This window comes from Trichoplusia ni, chromosome 16, assembly GCF_003590095.1.
Source record: "Trichoplusia ni isolate ovarian cell line Hi5 chromosome 16, tn1, whole genome shotgun sequence".
In the NCBI taxonomy this organism is placed as follows: Eukaryota; Metazoa; Arthropoda; class Insecta; order Lepidoptera; family Noctuidae; genus Trichoplusia; species Trichoplusia ni.
In genome coordinates, this window is record NC_039493.1 from 3388965 (window position 1) to 3414411 (window position 25447).

The 25447-nt window shown below is 38.2% G+C and overlaps 4 protein-coding genes across 14 annotated transcripts in view; 1 reads left to right on the forward strand and 3 right to left on the reverse strand.

Moving 5' to 3' along the window:
• Positions 1–25447, forward strand: part of LOC113501806 (dystrophin-like) — a 357412-nt gene that overhangs the window by 130678 nt on the left and 201287 nt on the right. The window lies entirely within an intron of this gene.
• On the reverse strand, positions 7460–10822 carry LOC113501810. Of its 2 annotated transcripts, none has more exons than XM_026883078.1 (5): positions 10761–10822; positions 10219–10359; positions 9216–9351; positions 8691–8848; positions 7460–8391 (listed from the first exon to the last, which is right to left on the reverse strand). In XM_026883078.1, the coding sequence occupies exons 1-5, from the start codon at positions 10801–10803 to the stop codon at positions 8180–8182; spliced, it is 690 nt and encodes a 229-aa protein (XP_026738879.1). In that variant the 5' UTR covers positions 10804–10822; the 3' UTR covers positions 7460–8179. The 2 variants fall into 2 exon arrangements, with proteins under 2 accessions (XP_026738879.1, XP_026738878.1); XM_026883077.1 differs by having other exon boundaries at positions 7463–8391; positions 10216–10359.
• On the reverse strand, positions 11331–14339 carry LOC113501811. The gene is made up of 4 exons (XM_026883079.1): positions 13144–14339; positions 12438–12521; positions 11945–12102; positions 11331–11437 (listed from the first exon to the last, which is right to left on the reverse strand). The coding sequence occupies exons 1-4, from the start codon at positions 13290–13292 to the stop codon at positions 11358–11360; spliced, it is 471 nt and encodes a 156-aa protein (XP_026738880.1). The 5' UTR covers positions 13293–14339; the 3' UTR covers positions 11331–11357.
• LOC113501807 (proline-rich extensin-like protein EPR1) lies at positions 14434–24388 on the reverse strand. Of its 8 annotated transcripts, XM_026883072.1 has the most exons (20): positions 23852–24374; positions 23629–23718; positions 22766–23551; positions 21665–21835; positions 21461–21490; positions 21325–21381; positions 20740–21231; positions 20044–20178; positions 19917–19943; positions 19799–19831; positions 19314–19454; positions 19057–19230; positions 18866–18964; positions 18403–18540; positions 18298–18327; positions 18206–18214; positions 16482–17036; positions 16335–16391; positions 15829–15885; positions 14434–14970 (listed from the first exon to the last, which is right to left on the reverse strand). In XM_026883072.1, exons 1-19 carry the CDS (start codon positions 24027–24029, stop codon positions 15857–15859), a joined length of 3231 nt encoding a protein of 1076 aa, XP_026738873.1. In that variant the 5' UTR covers positions 24030–24374; the 3' UTR covers positions 14434–14970; positions 15829–15856. The 8 variants fall into 8 exon arrangements, 6 of the variants coding, with proteins under 6 accessions (XP_026738873.1, XP_026738874.1, XP_026738872.1 ...); XM_026883073.1 differs by lacking the exons at positions 14434–14970; positions 15829–15885 and having other exon boundaries at positions 15896–16391; positions 22766–22888; positions 23852–24388; XM_026883071.1 differs by lacking the exons at positions 14434–14970; positions 15829–15885 and having other exon boundaries at positions 15896–16391; positions 16482–16976; positions 23852–24388.

Below are 25447 nucleotides of genomic sequence, written 5' to 3' on the forward strand. Positions count from 1 at the left end.
TCGCGCATCGAGGAACTGCAGATGCCAATCGATTTTGACGTACTGGCTGCCTCCCAAGCGACTGATCCGGAGTTGACTCATCTTCTACGGGGAGATTCTTCACTCCGGCTGGAGAAGTTGGGTATCCCTAACTCCCATGCTGAACTTTATTGTGACGTCAGTACCACCTCACCCAGGCCGTTTGTCCCCAAAGTGTTGAGAAAACAAATCTTCGACAGCCTCCACAGTCTTAGCCACCCTGGCGCCAACGCTACGGCTAAACTGGTGGCTGCCCGGTTTGTTTGGCCTGGGGTACGCAAAGATTGTCGAGACTGGTCCCGACAATGCCAGTCTTGCCAACGCGCTAAGGTTCATCGCCATGTATCTTCTCCACTTGGCTCGTTCGAACTTCCGCGCGCTCGATTTTCCTTTATCCACGTGGACATTATTGGCCCTCTCCCTATCTCGCAGGGATACCGCTACTGTTTCACCGCTGTAGATCGTTTCACACGCTGGCCAGAGGTCATACCGATGTCGGATATGACAGCTGAAACAGTCGGGAAGGCATTGATATCGTGGATATCCAGGTTTGGATGTCCAACAGATATTGTCACTGATCGCGGCCGACAGTTTGAATCTTCACTTTTTCAATATCTCGCAAAAATGATTGGATTCAAACATCGTAGAACAACCGCGTATCACCCAGCTTGTAACGGGCTCGTGGAAAGATTCCACCGACAGTTAAAGGCAGCCATAATGTGCCACGCAGATTGCAATTGGGTAGACACGTTGCCCTTGGTGCTATTAGGCATTAGGAGCGCAGTTAAAGATGACCTCAAAGCGTCATCAGCCGAGCTGGTTTACGGCGAGCCGTTACGTTTGCCTGGAGAATTTTTCCAAGCGACCCCTATCGATTCCTCCGATATATCGGACTTCACCACTCGGCTGCGCCAATTTGCATCAAAACTGCAACCGTCACCGGCCTCACGTCACAATAAGTCCAAAATATTTATGTACAAAGATTTAATGACATCAAGTCACGTATTTTTGAGGGATGACGCATTACGTGGGTCTTTACAACCCCCTTACACCGGCCCCTATGAAGTATTAGAACGAAGTGACAAAACTTTCAAAATTATGTATAAGGGTAAAACCGTCACAGTGTCTATAGACCGCCTTAAGCCGGCCTACTCACTGATTGACCCAACTTCCAACCCTATCCCCACTCACACTCCTTCTTCTAACCCCAACCCCGGTTCCTTCCCTGATCCTGCTCCTATTAACCAAGACAAGCCAGTTCAGGATAACGTCAGAAGGACGCGTTCAGGCCGCACAGTTCGTTTTCCTGATTTTTATCGCCCGTAGTGACGGTCTCTGGGGGGGAGTGATGTAGCCTACTCAGTCACACATTTACAAACAATACATATATAATTTACTATATTTATATCTACACGTAACAAATTCATTTTTAATTCATATTTATTTAAAATATATTATACATAAAAAGCCTTATTACCTATAAACATATATTTACAATAATAACAAAATATCAGTACACATAAAACTACTAATTATCTAATACTACGGCATACACATTGCGGCGAGGCGCATTGGAAACGCGTTGCATCTCCGGTTGGAACCGGATCGGTCTTACGTCCGGCGCGCGCGCCGCTACTCACCGCGCCGCGCCAGTCGGCCACTTATCTCGCTCGCGAAGCCTGTGTCGCCCGCTAACCGAATGCTGTACGGCTACCGCACGCACCAGCGTGTTATTGTTAATATTTTCGTCATCACTATCGCTTGCCTATCCACCTTTCTCCTTCAAGCACTCCTTCTATTCTATAGCTCTGCTTGTGCTATAAGACTGTGTGTATGTGAACTATGTGTGATTGAACAATATAAATATTACGTGTAGTGAAGTTGTAGGAACTTTTATTTATCCGAACCCTCTTGACGAACACCACATCACCCATCCACACCACACAATTAAGCCGAGACATACAGGATGGAACAATAAAATCTGAAGCTCTGTTGTAATAATAGTCGCTATCGATTAAAACAGTCAACAAAAATCCGATCGACAAACAGCTCCACAATACATCGTAATGGAACAAAAAGCTGCAGAAACAAGGGATCTCAACAACACATGTCAAATAAAACCAATGAATGCTTCACAATAAGTTCAGGAACAAGTGTAAACTGGGCCAAAGTTTGACGTACAGGAGTTGCCGCGGGCCCACTACAATGTACTTGTTCAGAGGAATTGTCTGCCAGTGAAAACTCGACTTTTATGACGACTTTTGTATGCCGTGATTTTCAAGTTTGTTTTTAAACTCGGTGAATATGAATATCAATATGAGATTTCCTTATTTGTTCAACACGATTCGGGTTGAGAACTACTTGAGTGTTGCAAAGGTATTTTTCAAGCCGGAATTCAGTTTTGGTATCCACATATGAATTTAAAGTACATTTTTGTAGCTTTCCTAAAATATTCGCAGCATCACAAAGCATTCCGAGATCATATTCCGTGAAAGCGAGCATATCCCAGTGCAAGTTAAATCTGAAATCATAAGCCTTGTCCGTCATGTAACCTATTTAAGGGTTGAAACTAGTCCGGGCTGCGCTATCAAATATTTATGAGGGATGCCGAGAGCGCGCACACACGCCGAGTTTTCTGCTAAAGTGGTGATTCTAATTATGTTGTGGTGGGTTTTCGGTTTTGGGGATGAAATAGAGACGGTGTAGCAATTTTGGGAATGTGTCCTGTGGTACTTGTGTCGTCATTCGCTTTTTGTTACTTTCGTTTAAAACTGTACGTATTTTGTAACAAGGGGAATACTGAAAATTATATTTCGTTTATTACTCTATGATAATGTAATCTTCTATCAAAAGAAGTAAAATGTTTAATAAAACACCTAAGACGTTCACATAAAATATACACAAAGCACCAAGCAAACTGAAAACAATTTCAGCATTTCCTCACCTTTCAAATCTGACGTCACGCCTCAAAAATAATAAATACATGGAAAAATTCCTTATTCCTCACAATTCTTCGTTCACCTTGCGAGGATTTCTATTTCACACTTGAAACGTTTCACACAATATGATTAATTTCGCTGTACTGCCTGATGCTGTGTTAGCATACTTCAGTCCGTCATGTGCCGACGATCTATTAAATGAAAAAACTGCCCCCTCCGTGGATCGCATACAATATTTATGAGATATTCCGCTGCTGAAATGATGTGTAGGTTAAGTTGGGGGAGGGAAGCGATTCGTGAGGGTCAGAGGATTAATGGATAATCTTTTGTTTAAGAGGAACATCAATTATAACACAAGTATCGATTCACACTATCTTTGTAATCCAATCATATTTTGACAGGAACCCCAAAATATTCAAATTTGATAAGTAATTTGATCCATCCAATTCATGTCTACCATTGTAACTTCACTTCTTTCTCTTAATTGATTCATGATTACGTTTTTTATTGTTTTTTCAGCCACATTTTCATCCTTTTAATTATTCTCTCTTCCACATCTTCAACTACCATTATTTCCTTATAATCCATTTACAACTATATCTTATTCTTTACCATTTACATAACTTCTGCGTAATATAACGTTGCCCTACTTATTTCCTCTGTCAGCCTCTGACTTACTCTCTGTGTGTCTAAAGTGGTCTCGGATTAAAGTTGGGTCAGACATGATCCCTCCCAAGACCATGCTTTGCGGCTGTATCTACAAACTGACCTGTTTGTGACGTATTGCTGACTTCGCTTTTATATTTTTTAAGGAATTACCTTTATTATTCTGAGGTTTAATTAAGTTTTGGTGACAGAATTGGGGAGAGATTTTTCTTGTTTAGAGTGTTTTAGGTTTTTAAGGAGCTAAATTATGTATAATAATATTATCGGACAAGGACAAAAGCTGCTGTCAATTTGCCTGATCTAGTAGATGAAGTATTAACATAAATAAGCCTGATAAGGCTACCGGGGGTATTCAAATTACTATTGTAACAAAATCATAAGGTCTCGGTCTAGATAGAAATTTCAGCTATTTTAGAGAAAAGCAGTTATTTAAACAATAATACTAATGTGCACACCTTCACGCAATCCTGTGGTATGGGGTGGGCACGGTGAAATAATAACTAAGTCTGCAAATAGAAGGGTCCGGTGCCATGTTATGGAATTGTACAAGGGGTGCGTTAACACGATGTTGCGAGATACGTAATATACGTATGTGATATGAAATAACAAGGAAAAAAATGTTTTTAATTTATTGATGAACAGACCTATGAGATAAGAAAACCTATCATAAATAAATCCTCATCATAAAAGACACAACCCATCACACCAAACACTATCAACGTCCGAAACAAATATTTTCCACTATCCAACAACTTTTCACGAACCGCAACAATCGCTACATTTATTATCCATTACGGGCGTAACATGAACATACAAGTTACGCGCCCGTGTAACCGCGGCAATGTATAGGCACCTCGTATTTCACGTCCAGATGTCCTCGCTTACAGCCTGCGTGCCGTCGATAAAAAATAACAGTTTCACGAAATTTTATGTTGTGTTTTTTTCTCTGTACTTGGGTGTTGGTTGGTTTTTGACGCATTTTCTAGAAAATTGACGCCATTATTGTAAGATAGCTCTATAATAGCTTGATGTCTACTATGATAAATTAGCATGTAACTGTCCCACTTGTAAAGCCCTTACACAATATACTTCCATCAATCACTATGTTTGCTCGCTGTCTTTGCCTTGTTAATTAGCGCTGTAACGCCCTAATTTTGTAATACCCAAACAGTTTTCGTAACCAACAAAACTAAGCTATTTTTCTTTTAATATTAATGATGGGTTTATTTTGTTTCAGGTAAGCTAAACTAACACATATCTCTAAGAACTAGTTAGACTGAGGAAGCTACTATTGTATAGAATAAGAAAGCAGAAAAAGGGAAAGGTAAGTCAAAACCTCGTTTACAAGCACAAAATTTAGTCATACACAAAAAGTATATTGACAAAATTCCGAAAAACAAAACGAAAAAGACTTAAAAAACATTTCAAATACAAACAAGAAGTCGCATCAAAAAATACAGAAACGGATTCTTTTGAAGTCGTCTAAAAACAGTTTACACACCATCCAGGATTGTCAGCTATCGTATCGGCACTCTCCAATATGACGGGAACGCCCGAAGCACAATACTAGTATCGCTATATCGTGTCGTCATCAAACAAGCCCGACATGATTTCATTAACACCCCACTGTCATCCGAGCAAATACGAACCTGTACGAAGTCACACGATGATGTCAAGTTTGAATTTGAAATGAAGAAGTTGTTACGGAATGTGCCTTAAAAATTTTCGGGAATTTTCGCATGAGGCTGGTAGTGTCTGTATTTCATGATCTAATACAGTATATAATATTGTAGCTTAGTACAGTGTAAACTTAAGTTAGGTTCTCAACGGATTAAGTATGATGATAATTGATAAGGAATTAAATTATCAAAACTTCGCGAACATATATTATTTTAAACGATCATTATGAACATTTCATTGGACAGGTTGTTTAGGTGTCGAACAATTAAATCTAAAATAGTTCTAAATATTACGTCAGTTGACATTAAGACAGCAAGACTTCTTTACATTCAACTTGAACCCGACAAATCCAATCACAAGCATTCGGCAGTTAGACTAAGTTAGACCGACATTGAAACTGGCCTATAACTAACCATATTCGGATATTCCCCGAACACACCAGCAGTTATTAAGGCCGATACACACGGTACACACGATACACACTCGGATGCAATCGGCTGGTCCATGTACCCGCTAGGGACCGCTGATTGACCGCCGGATGACGTCACACGCATACATGCAAGCGTGTACGTGTACCTAAATTAAAAACAGATGTGTTTGTGTTATTGTGATGTGTAGTGTATCATGTATTGTTGATTGTTATCATGTTAGGGTTGGGGCCAGTACTGAGCTGTGGAAGCGAGACGCTGTTCTATGCTTATAGTGTGCTATCTCGCTTCTGCTATTGTGTACTGGCACCTCTTAAAGAATTAATATATTTCGTATTGTGTAAAAGAAACATCGCTTTACATCGTGTTGTGCGCGGTCTCAGTCAGAAAACTGGAACAAAGATATTTATTTTAAAATATTACTTTATGAGAATCTAATGTATGTCTATTAACAAGTATTGCATGAACCCAAATTGCAATGTGAGTCACCGCTTTGTGCACCAAACAATAGGTATTGGGGTAATAGTTTAACCACAACATTATTTAAAGTAAATTGAACCATCTTGAATTGCAGTACTAATAGAATCATTTAACCACCTAATAAAGTTCTGCTTTTCAGTCTAGACCAAAATGGAAAACATAAACGTCACCTAATATATTCATAACAACGTTTATGAAATGTTTCCTTAAACTATGAAATATTACATAAAAACATTACGTCACATTATTCATACTTATCATTGTAAAGTTACGCAGAATTTTCTTTCAGACATATTTTTTTATTTTTCAAATTTCAACCCTATTTCTCGACGTTTAAGGTTTTTGTTGAAATGTCGAGTGGAAGATATTTTTGCCGACCCTACTCTGAAGCAGCCCGCAAATGAGACTTGTCACCTGTGATACGTAAAAATATAAATAGGTAGCGACAGCAAAAAGTTTTAGATATTCTTTTTGTTGTTATGTTTTTGTTCCGGTTGGACTTGAAAGAAATATCTAGGTGTAACTTTGACTAATAAAGATTATATAACTTCTTTTTCGTAAGTGTACATTCTAATTATGCCGCAAACCGATTTTCTACATTTATGTAGCTACTAGCTGTTGCCCGCGTCTTCGTCCCCGTGGGTAGAAGATATAAGTTATGATTTATACCTGCCCTGTTTTTTTCACATTTTCCATTGTATCTTCACTCCTATTACTCGCAGCGTGATGGTTTATAGCCTAAAGCCTTCCTCGATGAATGGTCTATTCAACACAAAAAGAATTATTCAATTTGGACCAGTAGTTCCTGAGATTAGCGCGTTCAAACAAACAAACAAACAAACTCTTCAGCTTTATATATTAGTATAGATATGTCATCGACGTACACAGATAGACATTTCTACAGAACTTTGATTACTAGGTTCAAAGTAGCAGGTAGAATTTTATATTCCAATTTAGGCCTTTTTGAATCTAAGCATGAAACGTGAACTAAAATTTAACTCATTTCATTTCTTTGATATCCTTTTTTTCTGTGCGATTTTTTACGCTATAATAAAACCTATGTATTACATAGCAATGATGATTACATTTTTAACATATATTATACTTTTTCTGATGGTACTTTTTTGCTAACCTTCCTTTTGTGAACGGGTATTATGTAAATTGTCCTTTACACGCAATGAGCTGCACATTCATGCGTAGATGTTTGATATCAGGCAATAAAAGGTGAAACAAACTGTTGAGGGTTAAATTATGTTGCAAAGGATTAACGGGTTGAAATATTTTTCATGTAGGGGTTGAAAACCTATGCAGTCTAATAAAATCACTTGCTTTATCTAGATCTAAAGATATAGGTGGTTGAAGTGCGAGAACCAAAATCATCCGTTGCAACAATTCAATAGCGTTTCAACCCTTGTGAAACTAGAAAATGATCCATTAAAAACGCTTTCGGGTGCCATTGGAATCTTCAGAAATACAAACCAAAATAACCCTTATGTCAACGCCATAAAGTCTGTAGAACCGCTTAGTTGTCATTGTATCTTCCTTTAAGCACTAAGTTGATAACACGATTGAGTCACGGGATAATATACTCTATCGCTAACGTAATAACGATGATGTGTATGTTGTCACAGCGCAGTATATTCGATGTCTCATCACATACTTGTCCGTCTGTCTGTCTGCATGACAAATTGCTAGCACAGAACGATTAATGTTCCTATGACGCTCTGTGGATTTATGATCTTGTGTAAGATAATGGAACTTGATTTATGAAGTTTTTCGTCTACGCATGATATTGTAGGCCTCTCAAATATGTAACGAAAATCTATATTCCGTCGATAAACGTGCACTACATCAAATACATCGCGCGATTTATTCAACGATACAATTATTATTTAAAACATAAGCGGTAATGTATGATATGAACTGTTATTTCGACATTTGAATAAATACGCAATAGTTTGGGGATGTTTATATTTCAGCTGGTGGGGGTGGTATTTTTCTGATTCTGGAGGCATCCCATGATGACGATTCAGATTTCTCGGCGGTGGAGGCCTCTGCATCATCAGATTTCGCGTCGTCATCCGTCAGTACCACCTCGTAGTCATAGAAGAAATGTTCTCCGTGCGGTAACACTTGCCCTGACGCGTTCGGACATCGGTGGTCAGCGATCTTTACGAACACTGGGGAATTATTTAAAAAAAGGATTAAGCAATAAGCAAACTCGTACGTAATAAAGTTAACTATGAAATAAATCAGCAACATTTGAATGAATTCCTCCGCTATTTCTGGCGAGCAATGATAACCACAGTAAGACATTTAATCTTTTTTACGCGGGTGTCAAATGCATAAAGACGCAGGGTACTGAAAACGCTATGCAGGGGGTTTGGTGCGCCTATCCGTGTACCAAGTGACGTAGCATCAAATATTTACAAACCACCTTGCCCTTAGGCAGAAGTCGTAGACAAGTTCTAGAACTTACTGGTGCCATCCTGGCAGTTCCTCAGGTACATCATGCAGGGACTCTTGAAGGACCTCCTGGCTCGCTGGTACGCGCCGCAGATCCAGGCGATGGAAGGGTCTCGCCACTTTTTCCTCATGTCTGCTGGGCATTGTGTACATTTGCGATGCCATTTTCGCCTGTTTTTAAATCATCATAGTCAATTCTGAACTAAAACAAGCTGTTTAATCTAAGATTTTTCTTGATAGCTCTTATCAATAAAGCTGTAGCATTCTATTAATGATCTTTCCAACAGCTTTTCATAAAAATAAATAATAAAATCACTTTAAAGGTTACAAATTCAACATTAACACAGATCTGATCAGATCTACAACAGACCTTTCTTTAATTACCTCAATAATATTGACATTATGGCATACAGCTTACCAATATTGACATATTGCCAATATTGCCAAGCTCGTTTGAAATCCTAGCTTGTCCTGATACATAAAAAGCTCCAGAAAAGTTAAGAGAGAAGGTCCATCAGTAATAACAACAGTTCCGCACCATCCCTTGCGCTCTTCAGTTGATTTCGGCGCTCTCTCTTTCTTTGTACGTTTCTTTTCATCAGTATCTGTTGATGTGGCCCCGGAGAACTCTTGTCCCAGAGACTCGGCTGATGCTGCGCCACCACCAGATGAACCTGACAGAGACGGAAAATGATTACTGTAGTGAGTGAGTGAGATAGCAATAATCTGTCAAATCTATCTGTAGAAAACTTGGCTTCGAAAATTTATGTAATAAAATGAGTGGGAGGTATAAAAATATATTTTTTCCTTCCTCTTCTTTCACACGACAGGATAAGGTTATTTTGATTTTTTTTTCGTTTTCATATAATAATTGAATTTGAATTGTCTTACGCAAAACATGCTTATAATAGTCCCAAGTTTAGTCCACAAAATACAGCTTAATTATGCTCTTTTCCTGTTATAAAAAGGGAGATATAATAAATTAGCTGGACGGAGGGGAACCTTACACTGTGCGACTACGTTAGTATTGTTATATTTACAAAGAAACCGCTTACCTCGTTTTGGCTAAGAAATTCACACTTCAGAAGATATAGCTTACTTAAATTTGATATTGATCAGCTTTCTATAATTGTATGAGGTAATTTAGACTTCCTACATTTTGCCAGATACGAAGTTAGGTGCATATTTTTTTCATACGTATACTGTGTACTCATGTGGCCCTTACCAACGATAGCCAACAGCCATACTTATATAATAATCATTATTTTGTGATATGCATATAAAGAAACCAAGCGAGTATCTATTGGTAATACAACACTACATCTGTTTTTTGTCGGGTTATCTCGCGGTGGACAATAATAATTATTTGAAAGTATATACCACTATTAAATGATGTAATGGTTTACTCACGCGTATTTCTCGGGAGTGCCCGACTAATTTCGGACCCAACCGTAGTCCTTAATCATGAGCTGACGCGGCGGGATCGCGAGTTAAACATATTTGAATAATATAATTAATAATAATGAATCAGTATATACCACCTTTCCTGTTCCCCTCTGACGAGGTGGACGGTGAGTTTTTCTTTCCTTGCCTTCTGAACCCTGGAATCACTTCATTCTTTCCCTCCTCTTCGGACGAGAAATTCGCTCTATCTTTAAATACAAACCCCGTGGCCAGCTCGACTACAAGTTCAAAATATTATTAAATGAAATAAATACACTTGTGATTCTAAGTATTAAGTTACAAGTTTCAGATTGTAGATATTTTAGGACCACGTCCACATTTGTAAATAAAACCCTTAGAATTGAGAAAAATAGATAGAGTTTTACTGGCATAGAAGTCACATAAGGAAGTGTTTCGTCGCGAGAAAATACTTCAAAATGTGTAGTTTGCATGCATATTTCAATATCTATCTCAAGTCCCATTTTTTTTAACATATCAATAATTATTCACCATAACATGGAAGTAAACACGTTACTATCATAACGTATTCTTGAATTTCAAGCAGTAAATCAGGCTGCCTTTTACACTAATGTTAATTTTCAATTTTATAAATTAATATAAAATGTCGATTATTACTTACCTAACAACAATAGCAGTATAAGTGTAGGCACATCTCGTACCATGGTTGGCCGCGTCAATCATTTTATTCCGAGTATAAAAAAACTATGGCAACCGATAAATCGACCGGCAAACGAGATTTATGACGATTACATTTGATTTCTTTACGATTTCATGACTTATGTAAATGTATTTTGTTTCATTGTATTTTATTTACACTGAGAAATAGACCAGGCGTTCAACACTACGTCTTTAAGTTATATTATTGCAATGTGGAAGAGAGATGCCATTGCACTCTTCGCCGTGTATTGCGCTGTCCCGCTCCCGGTGGTAGGACTCCTTAATAGTCTTTAGATGAAAACAGTAGCAGCTTGCTCTGCATTGTCCTAATAACTTGATTAAAACAAGAGCTGGTTACCACTTGTAACATATTAGTTACGTTCAATTTTCACTGCTATTTGTTTCAAATTATTTTCGATACATCTGGTACACTGCCTTCAAAATTTCAATTCACCAAACAAAAAAAGTATAAATCCTCTTAACCGGCTTGTCTATTAATTCGTTTTTCAAATTAAACACCATTAAATATGTATGGTAATGTTCTTTATTTTTTTATAATTTAAACTTGATATTCGTAGAACCAATGCTTGCCGTGATACGAGTCATTCTTGCACTTTCGTTCGTGAAGCTTAACAAACACTGCAGAAAGAAAACGATACAACTATTTAAAATGGCGCTTTTGACTTTTCAATTCATGAAAAGTACTTTAGTATTAATATAGTCAGTAGTGGAGAAAAGTTTTCTCCCAAAATACTGAATCGCAATGCTGAAAATCTATCTTCATGTCAGACTGTTGATGCGTAATCTCGTGTCAGAGTTAAACTGCCCGTTGGCCTGTCATGTTTCCTTGAAAAATATTCCTAAATACAATCATCATCATCATCCACAGCCTTTGTCCTCCTACTGCTGGGCATAGGCCTTCCAGACTCGACCCGAGACCTTTACTATGTCATCGCCCCGTCTTGCTCCCGGACGACCGACGCTTCTTTTGCCTTATCTTTTCCACCATTCTGCCACCGCCTTAGACCAATTGCCGTTACTTCGCCAAGAAAATATAAGTACAATAACTAAAATATAAAAACAATTAAAATACCTTACTCTCAAGAGAAAGTGATTAAAAGTATGTATGATCATGGTGACACTCACTGGTCCCATCCTGGCAGTTCCTGTACCGCATCATGCAGTCGCTTTTGAAGGACCTCCGAGCTCGCTGATAAGCCGCGCAGATCCACTTGATACCAATGTTGCTGTGTTTCTTAAGCATGTCTTTGGGACACGGCGTGCATGCCCGGTACATCTTAGTGCTAAACAAGTTAGAATTGTATCACTTAAGAGATAGCGTTGAAATTTGATTGGTGTTCGAAACCCAGAAGTGTTTGTAGTTTAATTTGCTTGGAAAATCAGTGATATCTTATAATGAGTTGGGCTTAGTCTTTCCCGGACTGTTCTTTGCACGAGTCAATGTGAGGAAGTATGTGCCATGAACCAGCACGCATGTCCATAATAAAGGCTAACGCAACAGTACACAGATGAGCAAGTAAATGAAAACCATCATAATAATGACCACATATTTCTTGTAACAGCACGGCCATACTTCATAGTTGTTGAAAGAAAGTATGTATAAGAACTAGTTACTTACGCCAGTTTCGACTCAGTGGTATCTTCAGATGACAGTGATGTTTTGTCAGCTTCTGCTTCCGACTTGTCATACGACGAAAATACTCTAAAATAAATCAAACATATATAGCATTAACGTTTTCTTATCATCCAAAGAAAACAGGTATTTTTCAACAATGAAAGTAAATTAAACAAAGCCCTAAGAATGTCCAGTTATTGCAAAAGGTTCTGTAGAAGGGCTGACCATGTAAAATGGCGTCGTTTCCCTGATTTATCACACACCGCACGTAAATAAATTATCTCATAAATAAGGACGGGGTCTTTTCGCTGAACTAGAAAATTTCCTTTGGCTAAATAAGCAGAACCGTTCCTTTATGGATTCCCAACAAATTTGTGTTTTGTAAATGCAGCGTTACACGTTCGAGTAAGCGTTTTTATAGTTATGGCTTTATTCACTCTTCACAGCGGATGGAATATTCGTCTTTCCTTTCGTTGGTCACCAGACTGTATCTCATGAAACGTCATAAAAAAAATTGTTCATATTGTAAAGGTGATGTATTTCTGTCGCCACTATTAAATGGTAAAAAAAAACAGATTAAGGATTGGGTTTTGCGGTCACCAATTTGCCTTTTGGAGACAGATCATTTTTTTGGCCTTTACTGCCATTTCATTACGACTACGCTTGACCGGTTTGTTTTCGAGAACGTATGTAATAAAATAATTCTCACAGTGATGAGCTCTCGTCAGTCTCGAGGGTGCTGGCGTCCTCCTTGGACCGCATGGAGTAGTCGTACCAGTTGGGGCCACGGTGGTGCGCGTCGTCGAACTGGGCCACCTCCATGTCGTCCACATGGACCAGGTGGTACGGGGTCACCATGCGCTCCGGACATACTATCCCTAGGCACAAACGATTATATTAAAACAATCAAAGTTATGCAGAATAGTTGCTAGGTGGCAATTTTTGAAGTTAAATTTGATGATTACTGTATTAATCATATCGTACATAATTGATACAGCGACTTAATCCTGATTTTTTCCTGGTCCTTATTATGGGAATATTAACGTCATTAAACTCGTGACCCAATCGCGATGATAACCGGTTAGGTCCAAAACTTGTCGAACGATCCCGATAAATAAGCGTGAAGAAAGATTTTTTAAAATAGCACCATAATAATATCAGCTTGTTGTCCACTATTAGACTTCACTCGTATTGCCAGCCCTTCTTTAAAATGTGAATTTGTCCTTACCGTTATCATATGATAAGTACATATTCACACGGCGATTAGATAGAGTTTAGCGGTTAGTGGCCCACAATCCAATCCATGACTACACCAGAGGTCATAGGTTCGATTCCCACCCAGGACAAATGTTTCAGACACGTGTCTATAATTATCTACTCTAAATACAACTGAAACTGTATAATATTTAATTAAAAAATTCCGGTTTGATCTTTAAAGCAAATATTTGCAATAGTATGTTAGACCATTCTATCGTCATAGTTCATTTATTAATCCTATTTGTGTTTCTTCATTAATTTTATTGTTCCACATCGTCCGCATTGTTATGTTAAGAGATTCATCCATAATCATATTAATATTATTTAAAACGGTATCATAGATTCATTTTGCGCTCCCGCATAGGAATTCATACAAAATTCATTAGGAACAAGAATGGATGATCAAAATGCACATAGCATTAAGTGCTCGTATGATACCTGTACAAGCAAACCTAGGCATTTCTGTAGAATATGAATGGTTATTGTTTAGTCATCCATTTTTAGGGTAAGCACTTAAAAAAAAAACCCTATGATAGTTTCTTTTTCGACCTGACCCGTGACGTATTTTACAACAACGGCGTCTGATGTTTTGTGTTGTTGTGTTGGTCTTGCAGGTTGCAGGTTTGATCCCAACTCAGGCGAAGTAGACATTATATAACGATATCAAATTTATATCTAATATAATACTTTTAATATTCACAGATACCACTAGCAAACGGTGACAAAAAACCGAGAGGAAACTTGGATTCCAAACATTGGAATTGCCTACTCGTAGTGTATTGATCAATGCTAAATCTTCCCTTTACTAAAAAAGGCCTGTGCCCAGCAGTGGGGCATACACAGACTGGCATTACTATTACTTATCGTTTATATCTTACCCTTTATACGTAACAGCAATAGGATCCACAATAACATCGTTTCATAGTTCATTTATACATTTCAAGTTTTCTTAATATTACGATTGCGAACAATGCTATGTTTTATTGATAACTCCTCGCTTTATACCCGGTTGCAAAAGAATGTTACGTTCACAATACTATAAAATAGCATTTAAGTTGCTTAATATTTTACCAAGAAGGTTTTTATCGAGTAAATTATCCTATAACCATAATATATCGCAACTGCAGTCATTTGATGTGATAAGGGGGAAATAAAACACGTTTTATGATGCATTTCTTTTAATATAAACATATTTAGCATCTCTTGCTGGGCACACGTATTATAACTACTCATTACCGGTACGAAGCCAAGTCGTTGGTTTTCTTAAATATCTATAATCCTGAAAAAACATCAAAGACAAGGCTCATTAAAAACTTCTTTTTCAATTTCTCATAATATAGGTATGTACTCTTTCTCCGTTTAGCAATGCTCTTTTTTCTTTTTCATTTCTCTTTGCATATAAATTATCCAAATTCTTTACTTTTTATGCTTTTCAATGTTCAACTGTGTCTTTGCTTGTAGCACCCCTTTACAACAATTAACGGCTTCTATTCAATTGTCTATTCCTAACTTTACCTCTGTCTACAAAAGCATTCCTATTTTTTAAGTATATACATACATAGTTAAACATAGTAAATAGTTTCTAGTAACTACATTTCTACTTATACCATAAGGAACACGAAATGGTCGTTATAATATTATTTCAGTGCTCCCGTAAGCGGTAATAGCGATCGTTAAACTCAATACATTTCTGTGATCCGTGATTCCGAAATAAACAATTTCATTTTCTAATGAGAACGGGGTTTTAACCTGATTTATTTTCATTTTGTACTGTTTTCCTGTTGATTTATATGCATGAATGAAATTCTAAATTCTTGGCGTTATTTGTTTGACTTTAATTGCGTTGGACAGCTGTTGTTGTATTTGGGGCAGGCTCGAGTGTCAAAAGAGAGTTATGTATAATCTGCTCCAAAAGGTCGGTTATTTCATGTTAATAATTATAAATGTGAATGTTTAAAAACCTAATCTTTCAGTATATTTGATACGCTTTAACGTGTAACCGCTGAACCGAATTTAATGTAACATGGTAAAATAATCTTGAGTCTCCAAGAATTTATGTAAATTTCATGCAGTGACTATCGTTGCATACGCTTATGGCTAGTACAGGCTGTTTGCTTTCTACATGATCTTTACTTACATATATTTCTAAAAACTAAGTCTTCATTCTAAGTGTCCTCGACGTCTTCTGATAAATCTGAAAAAAAAAACACACATTTGAACTTTTTTATGTGTCAGATTTACCTATCTCAAATAAACTAGTCTTCAAAGAAAGTTTGAACCAAGTACAAGAGAAATTCAATAACTAGTGATGGTTCAAAGTTTGATTAAATATCATTTGCATGGCGGCCGCCCCGCCATCTGCTCTCCTAATATATTTTTAATTTATGTCCAAAAAGTTGAAGGTTCCACCGGATTACTGGCGTGCGCTTGTTAAAAATTATACTAAAGTTTTGGGCTTCCTTCGTAAACATCTGTGGGCCTCTACCGATTTGGAGGAAATAATTATATGTATCGGGAATTTAATATTTTGTAGGGTCAAGACTAAAATGTATGACATTTCCAAGTAGATTTTAAAATAAATCCAAGAAATATGAGGCTTCCAGGAATACGAGTAGTATGATGACATATTTTTGTAAGTATTACCAGGTTTTGATCTGAGCAATTGATCCCGTGCGTACGCCTGTGCTGCGGTCAGGCCATCTATAAAATAATATCATCTATTAATTCACTTGTTCCAAACATTTTGATTGTATGTAATTTATTAAACCTGATTTGATGTTGGTATCTTACTTCCTCCTTGCGCTGATCCCTGGGCTTGTGGATAACCGTCTATGATTGACCCCGACGGATACATGGAAGGTATATCGTAGTTAGGTCTCGAGTACACCGCGGGGTAAACATTAGGCGCTGGCAGTGCCGGGTACCTCGGGTCATACGATTGGTAATTACTCTGAGGCGCAGGATAAGTGTCTCCTTGACTGTACGGGTAGTTCCCAGGATAGCCATAATTGCTTTGGCTATATCCTGGACTATTTGGCACCGGCAGTCTGGCTGGATAGTCAGCGTACTGTGGCTTTGCGTATCCCGGAACATAACTCTGTTGATACGGATAGGCAGACGGTTGGTTGCTGTATGCTTCTTCTGGTTTTATCCTTGAAAAAGCTGCAGGATAGGCTGGTCCCAGGCCATCAGCGGGTTGGCTACTTCCAGGATATATGGCCGGTCTCGGTGGGTAGACTGCCAGTGGTCTAAAAGTACTGCTCGATGCAGCACTAGCCGAGGAGCCTATAGGAATGATTTGGTTATCGTCGCTTGGGTTAAGTGATATGTACGGTTTGGGGTTACCTATAAAAAGATAAAAAATAATAATAATTGTACCTTATTAAGTGATTCAACATTGTAATTCAAAAGGCGTTAATTTTGTGATGTGCAAAATTTACAATGTCTGGTAACAAATCGCAAAAAATCTAATTATGTTTGAGCAGAATCACATTTCCCCAAGCAACGCCACGCGAAAGTAAAATAAAATTGAAATGGGATTAAAAATTTCATCAACAGTCCCAAAAATCATCAACAATAAAACGATTTTACGTGTACGTATAAAACTGTGATAACAGAACTGGCACCTCAATGAAAAACACAATTACCCTCACGCTATCACGTTCAGGGGTGAGTGGCTTCGGTAAATGGGCATCGAGGTGTCAATACACTTGAGGGGCAATCTATATCGCGTCAGTTTGCTCGATTGCCGATCACCACCCGTTCTGGCCTCACCCTTATTGCGTTTCCAAAACGATTCCCCGTATTGGTTTTCCTCAATGCTCTCCCACTAATTAGGGACCGCTATCTCGGAGGACGATTGATTTATGTACCATTGTTTGTTCTGTTATCTTCTATCCACTGCTACTAGGGTAGGCGACGTTTTGCCTAATTTTTGGTGAACGTGAACGAGCTTCGTTTTTCTGACGGTAAAATGTGTTTTAGGACAAGAGTATAATTTGGGAGTAAGATAAATTATTCCTTATTTAATGGATACAAATTTTCTTTTGTGTAGTGTCTCTACTCAAACGCAAATAATACCTTAGAGCCTAGTTCGTCAATACTCTTTACATAAGTCCGAGTATTACAATCCCCTCAAACCGCGCGAGTCCAACTCAATCTTTTTTTACGTCACCTGTATATGCAATTTTGACGGCGTGTCGCAGCCGGTCGTAAATTTTTACTTTATTTGTTTGCTTTTAATGTTCCAGTTCATACGGGTTTTTTATATCACCCACTGTCTCCCCTGTTGACCACCCTCCACTCACGTAGGGGTGCAAACGAGCGTTCGCAAACGATGGCATAAAATCGACAGTTATCACACATTCGCAAACTTTTCAACTGCCCACGGCGGGTGGGATCTTCTACTGGTTAATTTAATCTGAAATGAAATGGTTGAAATTAGAATTTTAAAATGATGAAACATTCAAAATAAAGCAGCACTATCAAAATGCTTACCTGTTAAGTATTAATACCTGTTCCAGCTGAAATAAAACATTTAATTCCATGACATTATTTCGAAATAGTTTTAGAATAACCTTAATAAATCAATTACAAAAATACGTGCCTGCGTTCAATGCATCCGGAGGTTCTATACCTGAAACATATATTAGTGTTAGTAAATTAGCTAACTTTTACTTGATGATATCTTCGCGGTTGTAAGTATACTAACAGCAGGACGGCTTAGTGTAGCAGTTGACCTCGACATTGATCAGTCCGACGGCGGTTGATTCAGTGCACTGGCAGATTTGGCACTCGTCCCAGGGATGCTGGAACGTCTGGTTCGGGGGGTAGGGCCGGCAGGATTCATCTGAGGAAAGTCTCAAAATGGTGATACATAACAAGTGATGATATAAATGATGAACAACGTGTGGGACAGATTTGGTATAAATATGAAAATGATTTAAATGAAATGGGTGTGTTAGATATAAGTGCACGTTTAATTAAAATTTATTTCCTTACAATTTGATATCGGAGTACATTGTAACGTTTTTATTGCAATTTGATGGCATTTTTTCCTGCTATCGTTTACAAAATGGTTGTTATACCAAAATAGAGTTAATTATGTATTTAGTCGATAAATTGTTTGATAGTGTTCTGTGTTCTTGATGCTTCAAGACTAGAACGAAACTCACGTGGAGAAGGTCCGGGGAGAGGTCCAGGTCTCGGGGTCAGTGGCGGCGTTGTGACTGATGTAGAAACTATAGCTGTAGAGGTTACTGGAGGCCACGGTACTGAGAAAAATAAGAACTTGAATAATCATAAATATTCTACTAATTAAGTTTAAGATGAAGACATCGAAGAATCACATTTTCAGGCTACTTACAAGGTTCCACAGTTACGATCTCAGGTAGAGGCACCGCTTCTATCGGTTCTCTCAGAGGTTCAATGGGAATAGGCACTAATGGTGGGAAAGGTTTCAACTCAAAGGGCTCAACTGGGAACGGAAGTGGGGGCAGCGTATTATCCGGTGGTTCCGTCACTGGCTCCAATTTCGGTACTGCAAAAATATAAAATTTCAGTTATCATGAAGTTTTTGGTAGTTTTTTCTTCAATTGCAATTCGTAGTAATAGGATACTGACTGCAATCCGGGTGTGGATAACATGTTATATGCTGTTCAGCTTCTCCGGTGTCTGTCATATGTCTCGCACACTTGCATAGTTTGCAGGTCTCAGTGGGATGAGGGAATAACACGTGTTCAGGGAACTTCTCACAAATAGGCACTGAAAAATATAGTACAAGTCTCGTTATCACCATTGACTTTTATTACATTCAATATCTTTCTTTAACGTTCTTGACTCAGCATGAATTTTGCCGGAATGCGTTTTATCCCGAATGGCCCAAGTGTGCATTCAGTCGATTAACCAATTATTTATTTTTCGCTTCAGTGGAGTACTCATGAAGGTTTTTGGGATACTCAACTAGTGACATTCTTTGTGAACATAATACTATGTCACATAATGCATCAGCTGTGCCTTCGAGGTTCACATCCAACATGAAATTTATAAAAGCTGTAAATTCTTTGTCTCTTTGACACTGGTATTTTTTCATGCAAAGCGTTACTTACGTGGTATTGGCACACTGACATCTGGTATCGGAGCTGAAATATCAGAAGCACGTTAATAATGATCACAGATAAGCATCGTAACTATATTTTGAAACACTAAAATCAAGAAATTACTTACGTAAAGTAGTAACATCTGCAGGAGCAACTGAAAAATGAATTGTTAACTTTAGGCTTTCCAATCTTCAGCGAAATCAATTGTTAAATAAGTCAAACATTTAGTGCAAAGAATTTTCAATTTTACTTACTGCACTGAGGGTTGTCTTTACACTGAATCTGAACGTCATTCTTTCCTGTCTGGTTTGGCTCTTGACAGACGCATATTTGGCAAGGGTGTAGAGGATTTGTGAACGGTTGTCCGCTTGGTAGAGGGGCACATGAACCTAAAACAAGTTAATTAATTGTCAATTATAAACAATATTTGGTTTGAAATTACTTGGAACGAGAATGCTTTAAAGTTCGTGTTGTTATTAAATAAAATAATTCTTACAAGAATTTTACTTTTGCAGTAATTAAAGAACTTGAAATATTATTAACATCAGAGCTCTAGTCATTACCGTCAACAACATACTCAACAAAATGGTAGTTTCAGTTGAAACCCTAATGTTTTCTCGGCTCAGAGTTATTAATCAAAACGACAGACTAAGACAGCAATCTCACAAGGATCGTTAATCTTTCTTAGAGAAATAATATTTCTAGATCTTGATTGAAATCCTATGAGATACCTCACATAAATTGCAAAGTATAAGCTTCATATCAAATCAAAGCGCTAAGCTCCATAACTTACTTTGAATAACACGCTTTATTGTTTCGTATAACACGGTATCAGCTGAAATTATTCCAAAGTAAGGCCAATCATAAAATAATCACAGTTCAAAGAATGTAATAGCTTACTAGCAGCAAACTATTAGATTCTTTCAGGTCGTTATTATAATAGTACTTACCTACGGACGGAGGCGGCGATACCGTTGGCAAAGTTTCTGGGGTAGGATCAGGGAGCGGCACTGGGGCTCCAATGGGTTCAGGGTATGGTGGAGAAAATGGCGAAGGCTTCGGTTCTACAGGCTCTGGATAGGGTGGAGAGAAGGGAGATGGCTTCGGTTCTACAGGCTCTGGGTAAGGTGGAGAGAATGGGGATGGCTTCGGTTCAATACCTTCAGGAGGTGGAGGGAAAGGAATTGGCTCTTCAGAAGTTGGTTGCAATGGCTCCTGGCTTCCGGGTGGAGGACTTGCAGGTCTAACAGTAATCGGCTCCGGTAGTCGAGGCATAACATTTGGGGACTTTGGAGCTGGTGTGCGACACCCGGAACAACTGGCACACACCGGTGCTAGAATGCCGTATTCGTTGAGGCAAATGCATACAAGGCAATCTAGACCTAAAGACCAAAAACTATGGAATTCATTTTCTTTTGTGCACTTGATGAAGTTATCGCCTCCTGAAAATTAAAATTATAGAGGTTTTTTTTTGATCTGGTAGAAGATAGAAATGCACATGTTGTATTTTGGTACGAACACAAATTTGTACTTACCAGGCATTTTGTTAAGAAATATGAACTCATCCGGTGAAATTACTCTAGATTTGGCATCTGAAACAATTCGTATTGATTATACACTTTTATAGTGCACCCAGATGTCGTTATTAATTACTATAAATGAATTTATTACCTTCGAATGCGATCGGCGAACTTTGTCCGCCTGAAATGGGTAATGTTTTCATATACAAATGGAAACTTTTATTATGACATCATTAATAGCAATACGTTTATCAGGGTTCATGTTTAATTTGACATTTCGTTAAGCTGAATTCGAAAATTTTCAAATAGTTTTATTTCAAATAGTATAGTGTATAAGAGTTTAAGTGGAACTCACCAGTAAATAAAGAGGACGTTAACTGTTTATCCGGTTGGCTATAATCAGTTGGTTGATAAGCAATCAGTTCAGCAGGGTAATCATTCGCGTATGGGTTAGGTTTCTTAATTATTGGATAAACGGCGTCACTCGCTCCTTGAATCTTAAGATCTCCATAAACGGCGTCCGCTCCTGAAGGATATAACTGAGGATATGGATCGTTGGGAGGATATTGGTATAATGCGTATGCATTTCGATCTGCATTTGATCCTTCGAACTTTCTATTTTCATCAGATGCAGCATCGTCTTGAGCCGATTCGGGTCCTGATCTGACCAGATTAGATGAATCAGAAGATTCATAATCAGATGATGTAAAATTAAGTTCATTGGAAGCGCTGTCAACTTCGGATCTGGACCGAATATTTAAAGGGATACGTGACTGCCGTATTACAGAGTTTTTACCCTGTTTTGAAATAGGTTTAAATGCATTTTGGACTTTTGCGGAGCCCGCATTTAACTTCGGCCCGCGTGGGACTGGTGGGAAACCAGATGCTGAGTTCCATCCTAGATTGGGTTGTTTCAGCACCGAGTCATATGGTTTCAAATTAGAATCTGGTAAAATTGGATTATTTTCTTTATATGGAACCATAAACGAGTCATATGGATCTGGGAATGGTACAGCCTGATATGGCACATTGTCCCATTCGGAATTTAGTCCGTTACCGTACGAGATGACGGGATTTGATCCTTGGCTATAAGGTTCTGGAGCTGTATACGAGTTGGGCTTATCAGGCACAGAAAACCGTTCTCGTAAGCCTTTCTCAGGTGGCGGATTCGCTGAATTGGGTCCAATGTATGGGACCATAAATGAGTCGTACGGTGGGTTTGGTATCGGTACTGCCTGGTATATTTCATTTTGAGAGCTAAATCCGTTTGATTTGAGTATAGGATCATATGGTCTCATTTTAGTGTCGTAATAATATGTTGGTCTAGATGATTCAATGTCCGTTGGCTTTAGTCCTTGGGAAATACTTGATGCCTCATTAAATGGATAAGATAAAGAATCTGGGTTTCTTAACTTAGATTGTACAGAAAGGGGCTCAATCAATATTTGTGACTCACTGTCGGGCGTCTGTACAAGTCTCTTGTCTTGACCATTGGGGTTTGATACAGATGACGGTAGAAACTCTGGTTGATAGAGATCATCAAAATTTGGTCCTTCTCTATAAGGTGACAAATTCGGCTCTGCAACAGATTGAGAAGGTTCACTATCGGCTAGAGCTTGGGGCTTGGCGGCGCTTAATCCCTTGCCATAAGGATTTGAAACTGATGATGCTAAAGGCGCAGATCTATATAATCCATTATCAATGTAAGGTTGACCTTGCGTGAAACTTTTTTCTTGGCCATAGGGACTTACATTGGACAAAAAAACTGGGTCCGATCTATACAATCGATCGTCTGATCGAACTTTTGTTTCAATTGAGCCAATCGTTTGATAGGACTCCCTATTTGCCATAGCAGAAGGTTGATTAGCACTGTATCCTTTATTATCGGGCGAAACAATAGGCACGGTTGGAAAGTAACCAATATCTGATTGGGCTTGGGCTGAACTTGATTCAGAATCGTATGGATAGGATTGAGAAAAAGGATAGGGTTTTAGTCCCTGACCATAAGAATTCCCGCTATTACTAAACGATTGAGCATTGGCTTGAGCAAAATTAGACGATAAAGATTTATAAGGCCCAAAATCAGCGTTAAAAAGGCCTAATGGTGGTGCTTGAGAGGAGAATCCCGCTACAGCAGTAGCTTTGGATTGAGAAGAACTGCCAAAGCTGTCAGAATAAACTGACGACGAAGAAGATGATGCACCACCGTTTGAAAGAGCCACTGCGTTACTGACAGATGAACCTGCAAACGATAACATTCTGATAAAGGCATATCTAATCAACAACGTATTACAGTACATTCAAGAGGAGCATGCTTACCCCCGAAACTAAAAGCACTGCTCTGTGCCATTGCGCCTGAACGCCCTTCATTTTCTTGAGAAATTGTCTCCGTTACAGCTAAACCTATTTCTGAAAATAAATCCCTGTCTGCAATAATATTTTGAACAATACGCCTTTTGGGGGTTGATGAAAGATTACTTTTTTGAATAAGGTACCACGGTGAGCTGAACTACTAGTAGAATAAAGATTCTAAATTCTTTACCATTTCTGAGATCGTCTGACGAATCTAATTCACTTAAATCCTTCGAATCTTCTCTCCGCCTTAAATCTTGTATGTTTTGTGGAACTTCTGGATCTTTAACACCTGCCAATTCCTCAGTTCGGCCTATAGATAACAGGAAGGATAGGAGGCAAATGCCTCCAACCACCCCTCCCTGCATCCTGGCTAAATACACTTTACCCCTAACTTACAATATTTCTGGTACCCTTAACATTAAGCCCAATAAAAATGGACCAGGAAACTGTTCAGTCGTATTTATAAGAACGCTGTGATTGCCATGAGAACCATACAACGTTTTGATATGTATTATTTGATTTATGAGGTAATTACTTCATGAATTTGTTCTGGTTTAGAGTAATTTATAGTCATACACGTCAAGTTGACATTATACTAATGATTTATGGCATACTAAATACTTAGGTGTAGTCCCCCACTAACTATGAAACTCATATGCATTCTCCGTCGATCTCCGTGGTCGAGTGGCGTACGCACCGGTTTCAAGGTGGTCGCTAGGTCTGAGGTCCCGGGTTCGATCCCCGGTCGGGTCAATGTAAGAATTCACATTTCTACATTGTCTCGGGTCTGGGTGTTTGTGGTACCTTCATTGTATCTGAATTCCATAACACAAGTGCTTTAGCAATTTACTTTGGGTTCAGAACAATGTCTGTGATGTTGTCCGCATTTATATTTATTTACTAGCTGTTGCCCGCGACTTCGTCCCCGTGGGTAGAAGATATCTATACTAATATATAAAGCTGAAGAGTTTGTTTGTTTGTTTGTTTGTTTGTTTGAACGCGCTAATCTCAGGAACTACTGGTTCGAATTGAAAAATTATTTTTGTGTTGTATAGACCATTTATCAAGGAAGGCTATAGGCTATATAACATCACGCTGCGACTAATAGGAGCGAAGATACAATCGATCACGTGGACGAAGTCGCGGGCAACAGCTAGTAAGTTATAATTTAGGTATACCTGCCCGTTTTTTTTCACATTTTCCATTGTATCTTAGCTCCTATTAGTCGCAGGGTGATGGTTTGGTTTCAGCTTAAAGCCTTCCTCGATGAATGGTCTATTCAACACAAAAATAATTTTTCAATTTGGACCAGTAGTTCCTGAGATTAGCGCGTTCAAACAAACAAACAAATTCTTCAGCTTTATATATTAGTATAGATATTCTAACAAGACTCATATCTTATGTTTACAGAATAGCTATTTCTTGTTTATCTAATTCAAAAAAACAATGGTTTTTACTTTACAACTTCTTACTTAATATATTTTTAGAGTTTATCGTGAGAAAGATTCATATAAATGATCATGATGACCTTAACCTTAAGGACTCCGTTTGTGTCTGGAGATAGTCAGGCAATCCCGATAAGTATGAGTGAGATCGCTTTATCGTTTAATTATAGGGTGAATTTCCCGGACCCAAAAATTGCGTGGCATCGATGAAATCGGTACTAAAAAGCATTGTTATAATGTTCTAACATTTTTTTTTAGGTAGATGACATAAAAATCTATCTGTAGCACTAAATATTTTATTAATATAATTAATAGGTTTTCCAAAAAAAAAAGTTAAA